At 54.2% G+C, this 12,647-nt stretch overlaps 1 protein-coding gene across 1 annotated transcript; it reads right to left on the reverse strand.

Annotated features, from left to right (window-relative positions):
- Positions 1-400: 400 nt before the first annotated feature.
- On the reverse strand, positions 401-7,401 carry Lgi3 (leucine rich repeat LGI family member 3). Its single transcript, XM_028877600.2, has 8 exons — positions 6,796-7,401; positions 5,911-5,982; positions 5,221-5,292; positions 4,855-4,926; positions 4,684-4,755; positions 3,703-3,872; positions 3,387-3,551; positions 401-2,546 (listed from the first exon to the last, which is right to left on the reverse strand). The coding sequence occupies exons 1-8, from the start codon at positions 6,999-7,001 to the stop codon at positions 1,729-1,731; spliced, it is 1,647 nt and encodes a 548-aa protein (XP_028733433.1). The 5' UTR covers positions 7,002-7,401; the 3' UTR covers positions 401-1,728.
- Between the last annotated feature and the right edge of the window lie 5,246 nt (positions 7,402-12,647).

Raw genomic sequence — 12,647 nt, forward strand, 5'->3', positions numbered from 1 at the left:
GGTGGTGTCAATGGCAGACATTAGCCCAGTGGGGAGCTCAGGAAGGTAGTGGTAGAAAGACAGGGCTGCCGAGGGCCGAGCATGTCCTTGCCATGTTGCTTCAAGTTATCCTGACAAAGGGACAGACCTAGGTCTTAGCAGGTCCCAGACCAGTTCATCTCCAGGAAGGAACACTGGGCTGTGAGTCAGACCCAGGTGGAAGAGACTCATCACACAGCTCAACACCCGAGCGGTATCACCGTGAACTCCTGACCCCAGTGCCAGCTGACTTTGAGGATGCCCATGGCTCGGAGGGAAAGGAGCCAAGAGGAACTGGAAGCTGGTGTGGTCCCTGTGTGTAGCCAGGACAGGTGACACCACCCTGGCTCTGCTCCTAAGAAAACACCCCGAGGACACCTGCGACCTAGTGGTAGGGTGGAACTTTTTATTTGAAGCAAGTGAACAGCATTGCCCCCAGGTGCCCCAGGGCATTAGGCCGGTAAGAAATCCTCTCAATCTGGCCCTTTCCTGCTTCTGGGCTGCTGTTCCCCATGGACAGCAGAGGGCAGCAGAAGCCTGGTTCCCAGGTGTCCTTCCTGCCAACCACATCCAGCCTCCACCGAGCCGCGCTTCCAGGGGGGTCTCCCTGTAATGGAGAGGTGCCAGGGGCCCCCACGTGTCCCCGGCACTCACATGAGTGGCTCAGATGTTCTCAGGCTTCTTGTCTTGGCCAGTTTTGATATCCACCCAAGGAGCAGTCACAGTTCAGGGTCCACAACCCACAGGCGGGGGGGAGAGAGAGGAGACGGCCCGATCTTGAAAAAGCAATAGCTATCCAGAGAAAGCCTTTCCCATCTGTGTCCAGGTGAGCTGGGATTGAGTCACGGAAGAAAACTCTAGTGAGAAGAAAGGTATACTGCACTGCAAAGAACCCGGTTGCTGCTGCCTCTGTGGCTATTATTGCTTCAGGATGAAGGCGCTTTGTCCCCAGGAGGGCCACGGCCATGCTTACTGTTATCCTTACTAGCCACCTAATTAGGGGGCACACTGGGGTGAGCAGAGGAGGTGTCGGTGCGCCGGGCACCCTCCAAGAAGAGCAGCTAGGTGAGAGCAGGAAAGCCTGTTTTTTTTTAGCACCCGGGCTGCACGTGTACACCCTCCCAGACATGTGCAGATATGGAAACAGGAGCGTGGCCGGGTACGCACAAGCACGTAACTGAGTATGTCCAACAGTATGTCCACGGGTGCATGCAGAAGGAGCATGGCGTGGGCAGGCACACTTGGAAGTGTGGGCACACCTGGAGGGAGGCTGCCCCTGTGGATGCTGGAACAGGTACCCAAGCGCCTTGAGCATCCACAGGAAAGGCCAGAGGGCACAAGGCTAAGCCAAGAAGAAGAGGGTCATGGCTCACCCATTCCTGCACCCGCCGCGTCACTCAGGCACATTAGCCAGGGAGTGGAGCGTGGGGGCACTGTAGATAAGGGGGGCCACTGGTGCACGCACAGAGGAGAACCTGAACACTGGGTGCCCGGGGCATACATAGGTGCTGATTACAGTAATGGGAATGGGCTTCCCTGGTATGTGCCCAGGCCCACTTCTGTGTGTGTGTGTGTGTGTGTGTGTGTGTGTGTGTGTGTGTGTGTGCACAGATATAGGTTAACCCCATGTGACTTCCCTTGGAACTGCTCACAGAAGTCTCACCCACCATACAGCGCCACCCGGAGGAACCCAAAGGACCTAACTTCCCTCTAGGCACTGAGGTCCACCACGACATGTCGGTATACCAGTGTCTGTCCCTTGAAACTGGGGGCCAGGAGCAGCTGGGCATCTCCAGCCGGCATGTAGCAGAAGGCCCGCGGGGCCTGTGCGGCCAGCTCCTGGAACCGCACAAATTTCTGCCGCCCCTCGTCCCACTGGTAGATCTGCGTGAAGGAGAAGTCGCTGCCCAGTGCCAGGTAGCGGTGGCCACCCACCAGGAAGGGCTGCAGGGCCAGCGAACCCCGGGAAGGAAGGGCCTGCACCTCAGAGAAACGGGCACCCTCCCAGCGCAGGATCTTGGAGTCCCCGATGTAGCGACTAAGACACAGGTAGCTGTCTCGGCCGGCACGGAAGTGTTTCACGGCCTGGGCATCGGGTACCTGGGTCACCTCTCCCTGGGCCACAAACTGCTTCTGAGTACGACTCCACTGATAGATGACGGGTGCCTGAGAGCTGCTGGACACAATCAACCGTGGCTTGCCCTCCCCATCAACAAACTCGAGGTCAGTGTCACGGTGCCAGGCGTGCAGGGCCTGGTGGGAATAGAAGCCATTCTGGTGCCAGCGGTAGAGGCTAGTGGCACCCGCCTTGGAGCTGTCGGCCACTGCAAAGTACCAGTCGCCGTCGATGCGGAAGGCTTCCAAGTCATTGGGCTTCCGCACACGCTGTGGGTCGATATCCTGCAGCTTGGTGAAACGTGTGGTGTTGGGGTCCCAGTGGTAAATGTACGAGCCCCCGAACAGCTGGGCCACAACTACATAGAGCTGGCCGTCCACCACCATGGGCTTGCAATGCACAGCAGAGGGGGCTGCCGGGACAGAGCACGTGGAGTTAGGCGGTGTTCGGTAGCTCCCACCTTTTCCCACCCAGATGGAGGATCAACCCCCAAACACGGCCCACAACTGAGATCTGCTACGGAAGTCTGCTCCCAGCACAGTCCCACCCAGGACTCAGGGTCCATAATGTGGTTTGTTTGTTGAAGACAGGGAAGCCCTGGCTGGCCTGGACCTTATGATATAGACTAGGCTGGTCTTGAACTAGCAGGGATTTTCTTTCTTTACGTCCCAAGTGCTAGGATTACAAGTGTGAGCCACCGTACCTGGCAAGCTCTGTTTTGTTTTGTTTTGTTTTTCTCCTGAGACAGGTCCTTGCTATACAGTCAAGCCCGGTTTTGAAATCTCCACATTCCCACCTCTACCTCCCAAATGCTGGGATTATAGGTGTGAACCATCATGAACCCAGGACTTAATACTTGCTGGGCAAGCATTCTATCCACTGAGCTTCATTCCTAGCTCTCAGTATTGACTTTATCTATCTATCTATCTATCTATCTATCTATCTATCTATCTATCTATCTATTTATGTATTGTTTGAGTCTGAGTCTATTATGTAGCCCTGGCTGACCTTGAACTCACAGAGATCCACCTTCTTTGCCTCCCAAGTGCTGGGATTAAAGGCGTGTATCCTATACATATTATTTTGTAGATACTGGCCTTTCTCAAACCCAGGAAAATCTTTACGGGCAAGAAACCATTTTTTTTTTTTTCATCCATCCTCTTTCCTTTAGGCATTGACTGGAGTTGGACAACAGAGCTTCCTATCACCTTCTCCTGGATAGGGCCAGCCTAGGCAGGCCACACGCGGGTACCTGGAATTTTATCATAGTCTCGAAGCTGTCGTTCCACATAGTCCCACTTCAGGATGGTGCAGGCGCTGGCACCTGGCTGGGCCAGAGCCAAATAGAGGTCGCTGGAGTAGAGGAAGGGTTCCGCTGATACCGCGGAGAAGGCCAGTGTCTGGTAGAGGACGAAATCTGCAGGGACAGGAGGTACAGGGGGGTGGAATCAACACCAAGGAAACAGGCACCAGCCCACTGGGTGACCGCCGTGGGGACCCCGTGGCCGATAGAAGCTGGGTGTGCCCAGCCGGGTGGCCTTCAGCCGGGAGGCCTGGGCCCAGCCTACCCGTAGTGATGCAGTCGAACTCCCGAAGAGGCAAGTCTTGCACCTTGTGCTCCTGGAAGCGGGGCGGGCTGGCGCAGTAGATGGGGGCCACGGTGGTGTTGGTGTGTGCCAGCCACTCCACCAGCCACTTCACCTTGCAGTCACAGTTAAGGGCATTGCCCCGGAGGTCTCTGGATGGTGAGGGGTGGGGGCAAAGAGAGGGGGCAGACCCTCAGCTGCTCTGCATACCAGCCCGCCTGGCTTTCAGAAGCTGCTGTGAGCTGCTCACAGACAGCTGGGTGACACAGCCCCCCACACAGCACAGGCATGGCCAGAGGTGTGCTGGCTGAGCCTAGGGCCCTGCTTGCTTACCTACCTGGCCAGGTGTCTTTGGTTTTCGTTGGTTTGTTTTTGTTTTGTTTTGACTTTTAATTCTCGTCCAACACGGGGTATTGGAGCCCAGGACCTTACACATTCCAGGCAAGTGCTCTAAATCACCAGCCCTGTTTTCACTTTTTAATCATAGGACAGAAGTTTACTGCTATGGTCCCCCTGCTCAGCCTCCTGAGTGTCTGAGATTACAGGCCTGTAAAGCTGGTCCTGGTGCCAGGCTTTTTCGGCTGTGGCTAATAATCTATCCCTCTGTATGTTGCTTCCCTGTTGACAGAACTCAGGAGCTTTTATTTTATTTTTGTATAAATAATGGCAAATGACTGCAGATATGCTCAAGGTCTTTAATATTAATTCAAATCAACCATACATTAAAAAAAAAAAAAACCCACATGTGTTTGCCAGACGTATCTAATGTGCATTTGAGAGAGGCTTTGGGGACTTGAAGAGCCCCGATTTGGAAGGCTCTCAGCTATATCTAACTTGACCTCACCTTCTCAAAGTCCCCAAATCCACCCGCCCCCAGTCTCCGGTCACTCTGACTCCCACTCTGTTCCCTCCAGGGGTATGCTCTCTGCGGCACTGTGGGAAGAGGCAGGATTCAGGCCTTACAAATCACTCAGGATGTCCAGGGGACGAAAGACATCTCTGGGCAGTGTCTGCAGGTTATTGTTGGCCAGTGAGCTGCAAGAGAGACCCCAGGGTCACCAAAGATCATGACCAGGTCCAGGGGACACAGCAACGGGTTCCAGTCCCACGTGGGCAGAGAGATCAGGTACTCACAGGTGTGTCAAGGACTTGAGTCCTCGAAAGGTAAACTTGGAGAGTGCCCAGATGTCATTGTTCTCGATGAAGCTGGGGACAATCAGAACCCGCCTCAGTTGTTGCCACTCAGGGTCGTCGAAGACCCCGCCCCCGAGAGTTCCTGACATCTGAGGCCAGACCCCAGCACGGGAGCCAGAAACAGGCTTCCACCATGTGCAAAAAACGTCACGCCCATGGGGACAGGGTGTCAGGCAAGGTGACAGGGGCATGGGTGAAATGGCCTCCTGCCCCACCAAGGGCTTGGCCCTCCCACCCCACTCCCAGCCCCACTGGGGCCTGGGCTCCCTCCCTCTACCCTGCCCTTGACCCTTCCCTCCCACACACAGGTACTGCAGGTGCGACAGTCCCATGAAGGCATTGTCTCCAATGAGCGTGAACTTGTTGGAGTTGAGTAACCTGGGGAGACAAAGGCAGAATTAGAACTCGCCAGGGTGTGCCTGCTCCCCGTGCCCACTGCCCCACCCCTGAGCTGCCTCAACATCTGGCTGCCCATCCTCCACACCTCTGGACCCCTGGAACAGCAAGACCAGGTGGTGTGAACTGATTTTTCACACGGCAAGCTCCCTGGTTGCTCCTGAATTCGGTGGGAGGCAATGCTGCCCTGCCAAGCTGGCTCCTGGCTCTCTTCCACAGCATCTCCTCTTCCTGGCTTCTCACCTGCACCCCAACCCACTCCAGCCCTGCACAGGCAGCTGTCCACCATGCCTCCCAAACTCTGATCCCTGGAGTCACCTGTATCTAAGAGGAGCCCCCCACCCCCACCTGCACCCCACCCCCGCCCCCGAAGTGTCCAGTCTCTAGAGAAGCCAAGTCTGTGTTCTACACCCCACATTCTTGGCTTCTGTGTGCAGTCTCCCCGATGCCTGGACTCCTGACCCCATGCCATTCCACCTGCACCCATCTATCAGGGCATCTGCATTTTTCAAACTCTACTTCCACCCACGCTCACACAAGCTCAGCATCTCTCGGGTTCTATCGTCTTCCCACCCGCCCTTCCACAAAGCCCATCCATACAAGAACTGTAACAGGGGCAGGTGGGAGAAGGCTCCATCCTGGATCTCCGAGAAAGCAGCATTCACCAGGGTCCTGCAAGGAACACAACGGAGTCAATACCATGTAAAGGTCTGAAGGACCCGTACTGGGCACAGAGGTAGACAGGCCAGCAGCGTCTGTTCTCAGCAGCCCGAATCCCGACCTGCATCTGCCCTTTACTTCCCACACTCAATACCCTCCTTCACCACTCTTCTGTGCGGCCTCCAGGAGCACCAGTGGCCCCAGCCTCACCCTTCCCTCTCAGCCAAAACAGCAGGTTCCATTACCATCACCAACGCCATGCCATCCTCCAACACCCACAGTGTGTTGGTGCTGCTGAGGGATGGGGAAGCAAGATGAGGGACCTGGCAGCCTCTCTAGTCCCACAGGCCAGGGTGGGGGTCATGGGCCAGTTGCTGCGAGTGAGGCTGGCCCAGCTGTGTGCAGAACAGCAGACCCAGGGGCAGGAGTCTGGCCCGTGCCAAGCTCCCACGAGGGCAATCTCCCTTGTCACCCGCCCCCCCCCCCATGCCATCAGTCGCCCTGCTTTCTGTCCTTGGTGTGACCTCACAGGGAGGGGCCAGCATGCTCCTGGAGACACTCCCTCCAACCCACACATAGTAGGTCCTATTATGCTACTGGTGGTGATGATTCATTCTTGGCCATGAACTCTGGTTTTCCCAAGCTATGGCTGCTGTATGATTACAGAGCTCCCTGCAGACTGGGGCCTGGAAGTCCTCAGTTCCGAGGAACCCCGGGAGTGCTCCAGGTCTGTATCCTCTGCAAAGAGGAGCAGGGTTTCTCTCTTCCAGAGCCCTCCCGTGCCATCCTTCCCTTCCCCACCCCCGAGGCTAGGTACACACTCACAGGGAGATGACCTCTGAAGGCAGGTTCTTGGGCACTGCCTTAGAGTCCACGCAGAAGGCGGTGTCCCTGGTGCAGGAGCAGCTGGGTGGGCAGGGGGGCGTCTTAGGAGGCCTCTTGGCACTGGCTTGCAGCATCAGGCAAAACCCCAGCGTGGACAACACCAGTAGCCCGCGCCCTGGGCCCAGCTTGGCTCGTGGCCCGGCCATGCCTCCTGCAGGGTCTCCCTACACCGGCCTGCCGGCGCCCGGCTACTCCCTGCAGGCTGCTCTGCTCCTCTCGGGAGCTTCCACCTCCGGGGGCTGCCGCAGCTCTGGGCCACCCGCACTCTAGGCGCCACCTATTCCTCCTGACCTCAGGCGGTGGCTGCAGTCCTTTCAGCTTGCAAGCGCTGCGCGGAACTGGGACCGCAACTACCGGCTGCCGGGGCTGGTGGACGCGGACTGCGGCGCGGGCGGCGGGGGCGCGCGCGGGGGCGGAGCGGGGAGGCCCAGGCCGGGCGCCCGCGGGAGTGCAGCCAAAGGATGGAGTGGTTGCACCCGTCCGCAGCGTGCCCTACCAGGCCATCCCAGCCTCTGGGTCTGATCTCCAGGGCTGTGTGCGAAGCGAACGCGTTTGAATAAGAAGTGCATGTGCATGGTGCACACGGATCTGCGGACCTATGTGCACCTGTGTGTATGTCTTGGCTGTGAGGGGGCGTTGAATTCAGGGGCATGTCGCAAGTGACTCATGTACATCTAGGTTGGCATGAGATATTGGGAGCTTGAGGGTGCGAGCGAGCGTGTTTGCATCAGCTGAGGAACAGAGTGTGCCTTTGTGCCTGCGAGCTGAAAAGGGAAAGGTAGCCCGCTGGAGCCGGAGTGGGAAGTGTGGAATCCGGGAACGTTTCACACTGCACAACCACGGTCCGATGGAGCTGCTCGTACCTTGGATGTGCTCCAGCTCAGGTCTTGGTTTGTTCAACAAGGAAACTGAGGCCACAAGAAAAGGAAAAGAAGCCAAACTTCATATCTCTACCGTGTACTTGGCATGGTTAATTGGCTGGCCCTTTGGAGGGAAGGGACATTAATTCCCTTCTACAGATAAGAAAAGTGTAGCCTTAGGCCTAGAAGTCCAACTTCAAGTTCACAGCAATCCTTCTACACTAGTGCTCTTCAAAGGGTAACTCTAGAAGGCCAAAGCTCCTTGAGAACCTTCCACGGTTCTCTGAGGCCAACATACTTTACCCAGGAAGGACATTATTTGTCTTTTTCACTTCCATGATGTCATGAAAGTACTCTGGAATTTTCCAGAGCTACACGGCAAGTCTTTTATGAAACCTCAGACTAAAGAGATTTGCAAAAAATATAACAGCAACACTTCTTTCTACAGCTATTTTTGTTTAAAAAGGCAAAGGCATATGGGTTGGCAAGATGGCTCAGTGGGTTGTCACTAAGCATGATGACCCGAGTTCAGTCCATCGGGACCCACGCCGTGGGAGGAGAAAAGGAAACTGTGAAAGCTATCCTCTGATCTCCACATGCATGCCAGGGCTTGATAATGACTCCCTAAATAATTAAATAAATAAATAATGTGATAATTTTTGTTAAAGATGGAGATGTCTGGCAATATAGTTAGAGCCCCCAGCATAGGGCTGTGGCTGTAGTTTAGCTGTTAAGAGTGTTTGCCATGAATGTGGTTTGATCTCCAGCACCTCGTTTTTTTTTTAAAGGTAATTAGATGTATGGCTGTAATCCCAGCACTTGGCAGGTAGGAAAAACAGAAGTTCAAGGTTATCCTGAGCTATATATCAAGTCTGAGCCTAGCCTGGGATACTTGGTTCCTTGTCTCAAAAACATAACAAAGGGGTGTGTGAACCAACCAGGCAGAGTGGCACATGCCTGCATTCAAACACTCTAGAGCAATGGTTCTCAACTTTCCTAATGCTGTGACCCTTTAACACAGTGCTTCATAGTGTGCTGACCCCCAACCATAAAATTATTTTCCCTGCTATTTCGTAACTGTAATTTTGCTACTCTAATGAATTGTAATGCAAATATCTGATATGCAGGATATCTGATATGTGGCCCCTGTGAAAGTGTCATCCGACCCCCAAGGAAGTCTTGACCCACAGGTTGAGAACCACTGCTCTAGAAGGAGGCTAAGGCAAGATGATCAAGAGTTCAAGGCCGGCCTTACCATATAGTGAGACCCCCCCATCTAAGAAGAAAAGCATCTTCCCCAGCTGTCCCAGCTTAAGCCATTAGGGGACATCTCTGCTCTGAGTTCAAGTCCCCCAGACTGTTCTTCCAGACTGGGATACTCCTGCCTCTTGACACCCACTGGCCTCTGCTGGTCCAGTTGCCCACGCTGCCTTCTGCAGGCCAGCCTGAGGGAAAGGAGAAAGGAGGGGCAGCGAGGATGGCTGGGGCAGCTGGACAGCCATCCCGACTCGTCCCTGGCACGGCTTTGTCCAGCACACAAAGGCCAGAGTGAATCTTGTCCTGGACCGTGCAGCTGAGGGGCTGGGAGCAGGCAAGGGATAGTGGCCACTGTAAGGCTTTCCACGGCCCTCAGTTGTTACAGAGGGCAACCCAGAGACAAGGGGGAGGAGTCTGTCATCGGCTTAGCTAGTGAGAGGCATCCTGTGGGTGAAGTAGATGATGTGATGACGACTGGCCTTTCAGGTCCATGAAGTCATTGGGGCGTCAGGACAGCTTGGTGATGGAGAGAAGACAGGTGACACTAGTCCCATTTCAGAGACGAACACAGGAAAGTCTAGAAAAGCAGGGCTTCCCGTGGGTTCTAGAGCTTCCAGGGGGACACAGATCTCATGTACCTTGCAGAAGGAGCCTCCTTGTGTTAGGTGGCAGTCTTGTGGTTGCATATGACCACACAGGGGCTGTGTGCATGCTCCTTGCCCTGTGACAGGTTCACAAAAGCACAAAGAAAGCATATTCCTTTTCTTCTGGTTGGGAAGACGGAGTTGACAACCTTCCTCCCACCTTTCATAGCTGATTCCAGTCAACAGTGTGTGTGTTAAATGGGGGGTTAAGTTGTCGGGGCGGGGGGGGGGGTGCGGGCAATGAAAGGATCTCAAAGTCTGGGCTAGGATGGAGGGGTCCCAGAGCAGGTGCCATTGACTCTCGGCCTTTTTGGGTGAGCGGTATTCACAGTGAGGACTAGCTTCAGTGAAGGTAAATAAAGAAGGCTGTGCCCCAGGGCTGGTCTGGGGGGGGGCAAGGTTGAGGGCTGCGTCTGCCTGGCTGAAGAGACAGTTTCCCTCCTCCCTCAATCACTCCCCCCCTCCCCATCCTCCCTTCTTCCCCAAGGAACCCAAGACCCCTACCAGGTGTTGAGAAACATCTGAAATTCACTCAGGGGAGCTGGACCACAGCTTTCCCCGGCCAACGAACAGACAAAACCAAGTTGTGGCCGTTGTCTTTAAGTCATAATGCTGTGAGAAGCCAGGCTAAGGGCCGCCTGCAGGAGAGACTGAGGACCTGAGAGAGGACAGAGCTGTTCTCTCCACACTTCGTGATGATAGCCAGCCCAACCGTAGCTCCTGTTCAGAATAAGTACCACAACTGGACACTGCGGCCCCCCGAGACGCCCACAGGGACCCCGAGATGCCCGCAGTTCTTGGCTCTCCTGCTGGCACACTGCCCACCGGGCTCAGGCCCAGTGTGTGTGAGTCAGCCATCAATCTTGAGGTTTCCAGGACAACCCGGTGGGAGTGGGAGCCTGGGGGCGGGCAGAGAGGTGGGCAGTGCAGGCAGGCTGTCTTTTGCATCTGTCACCTGCACACAACCGAGGGGAGAGGACACTGGCTTTCCCCTCCTTCCCTTCCCTCGGCCCTCCCTTTTCCCCCCCCTCATTCTAGGACACTTTGCTGAGCCGTGGGAGGCTTAGGCAAATATTTAAGGGGGCAGTTAGAGGGGCGAGGAGGATGGCGAGAGCAAACATTTCCTTCCTTCTCCTCCTCACAAAGCGTCTCAGGAGCTCTCACCTCAGATGCCATGCTCTTTCACAACCTTGAGACTGAGGCCCTCCAGCTGGTGAGGGGATCCTTGGGGGACAGGGGAGGTGGCCAAGGCTGGAGAGAAGGGGGCCAGCTCATGGTCCAAGGGAAGGGCAAGTGCTAGGGAGCCTGGAGCTACCTAGGCTAGGAAGCTGGGTGACATTGCAAAGACCAGCACAGCTGGCTCTCTGCATCTCTAGGTTTGGCCTTCACCAGTTCAGGGGTAGATGGAGCTGAGTGGGCAGGGTGGCACACGCCCGCGATCTTGCCCTCAGACAGCTGAGCCAGGAGGATTGCCGCCAGTTCCAGGCCAACCTGGGTAGAAAATGAGGCTGTCTCAAAATCAAAACAAGGGACTGGAGAGATAGATGGCCCTTGTAGAGGATCAGAGTTCAATGCCCCACACCCAAGTCAGACAGTTTACAATGGTGTACGACTCCACCTTCAGGGAATCTGACTCTTCCTATGTAACATCTCCACAGGCACTAGATGCATTTGCTACACAGATACGCATCTAAGCAAAACGTAAATCTCAAGAACAATTTCTTCCGAAAGATTTAATTTTTTTTTTTTTTTTTTGCATTTTTAGTTTTGATACTGTATGTATGTTTCCAAGGCTGACCATTTGGCATTGGAAAACAAATTGGTGTGACCTTTCCTGGGGAAGGCCATCTCTCTGACCCCCCAGCTTTCCCCCAGCCTGTAGTTCTTTGTGTAGGATTTAGGCCTGGTGGACTTTCCCCATCCAGTTCGGTACATTTGTTGATGTTCCCCCTTGTTCAACTCTGGTGTTACTAGGAAACAAAGTCTCCTGGCAAATTCCTTGATTCTGATTCTCTGGCACTCACAATCTTTCTGTCCCCTCTTCTGCAATGATCCCTGGGCCTTTTGTGTGTCGTGTTCTGCAGATGTATCTCTTGGGGCCAGCCTCCACAGCTCTGCATTCTGATTGGTGCTGGTCTTCTGTAGTGGTCTCTCTCTGTTGCAAAGAGAAGTTTTCTTGATGAGGGGCGAAGACTACACTTATCTGTGGGTATAGAGAAATGTTTATAGGTTGTTGTTAGGGGTTATGCTGGTTTGATAAGTTAGTGGTTATAGATTCTCCTCCAATCACCATGACTTCACTAGCACTGGGTAGTTAGCGACATTTCCAGTACCAGGTATGGATTCTCTCTTGTTGAGGGGCTTTGAAGTCAAATTAGAGAGCTGTTGGTTGCTCAAAGGCAATTTTAAAGAACACATGAGATTATGCATATGTATGTAACTTTTTTTTTTAATTTTATTTTACAATACCATTCAGTTCTACATATCAGCCACAGGTTCCCCTATTCTCCCCCTCCCACCTCCTCCCCTTACCCCCAACCCACCCCCCATTCCCACCTCCTCCAGGGCAAATCCTCCTCCGAGGACTGCGATCAACCTGGTAGAGTCAGTCCAGGCAGGTCCAGTCCCTTCCTCCCAGACTGAGCCAAGTGTTCCTGCATAAGCTCCAGGTTTCAAACAGCCAACTCATGCAATGAGCACAGGACTTGGTCCCACTGCCTAGTTGCCTCCAAACTGATCAAGCCAATCAACTGTCTCACCTATTCAGAGGGCTGATCCAGCTGGGGCCCCTCAGCCTTTGTTTCATAGTTCATGTGTTTCCATTCATTTGGCTATTTTTTTTCAATAATTGAGTAAAACTGAAATTTATTATAAGCCACAGTCGTCCTAGGACCTCCATGCTATATATATAGCCTCCATGGTTCTATGGGTTGTGGTCTGATTGTTCTTTATTTTATATCTAGAATCCACTTATGATAATACCATGACTGTCTTTGGCTTTGGTACCTCACTCAGGATGATTTTTTCTAGT

Source organism: Peromyscus leucopus, chromosome 9, assembly GCF_004664715.2.
Source record: "Peromyscus leucopus breed LL Stock chromosome 9, UCI_PerLeu_2.1, whole genome shotgun sequence".
In the NCBI taxonomy this organism is placed as follows: Eukaryota; Metazoa; Chordata; class Mammalia; order Rodentia; family Cricetidae; genus Peromyscus; species Peromyscus leucopus.

What these genes read in the sequence shown, in the direction of transcription:
- Lgi3 (XM_028877600.2), bottom strand. Translation starts at nt 7,001, where the DNA reads ATGGCCGGGCCACGAGCCAAGCTGGGCCCAGGGCGCGGGCTACTGGTG. An exon ending in CTGTCGCACCTGCAGTACCT is followed by an intron (nt 4,927 to 5,220) that starts GTGTGTGGGAGG and finishes GATTGTCCCCAG; the next exon opens with CTTCATCGAGAACAATGACA. An exon ending in CTGGACATCCTGAGTGATTT is followed by an intron (nt 3,873 to 4,683) that starts GTAAGGCCTGAA and finishes CTCACCATCCAG; the next exon opens with AGACCTCCGGGGCAATGCCC.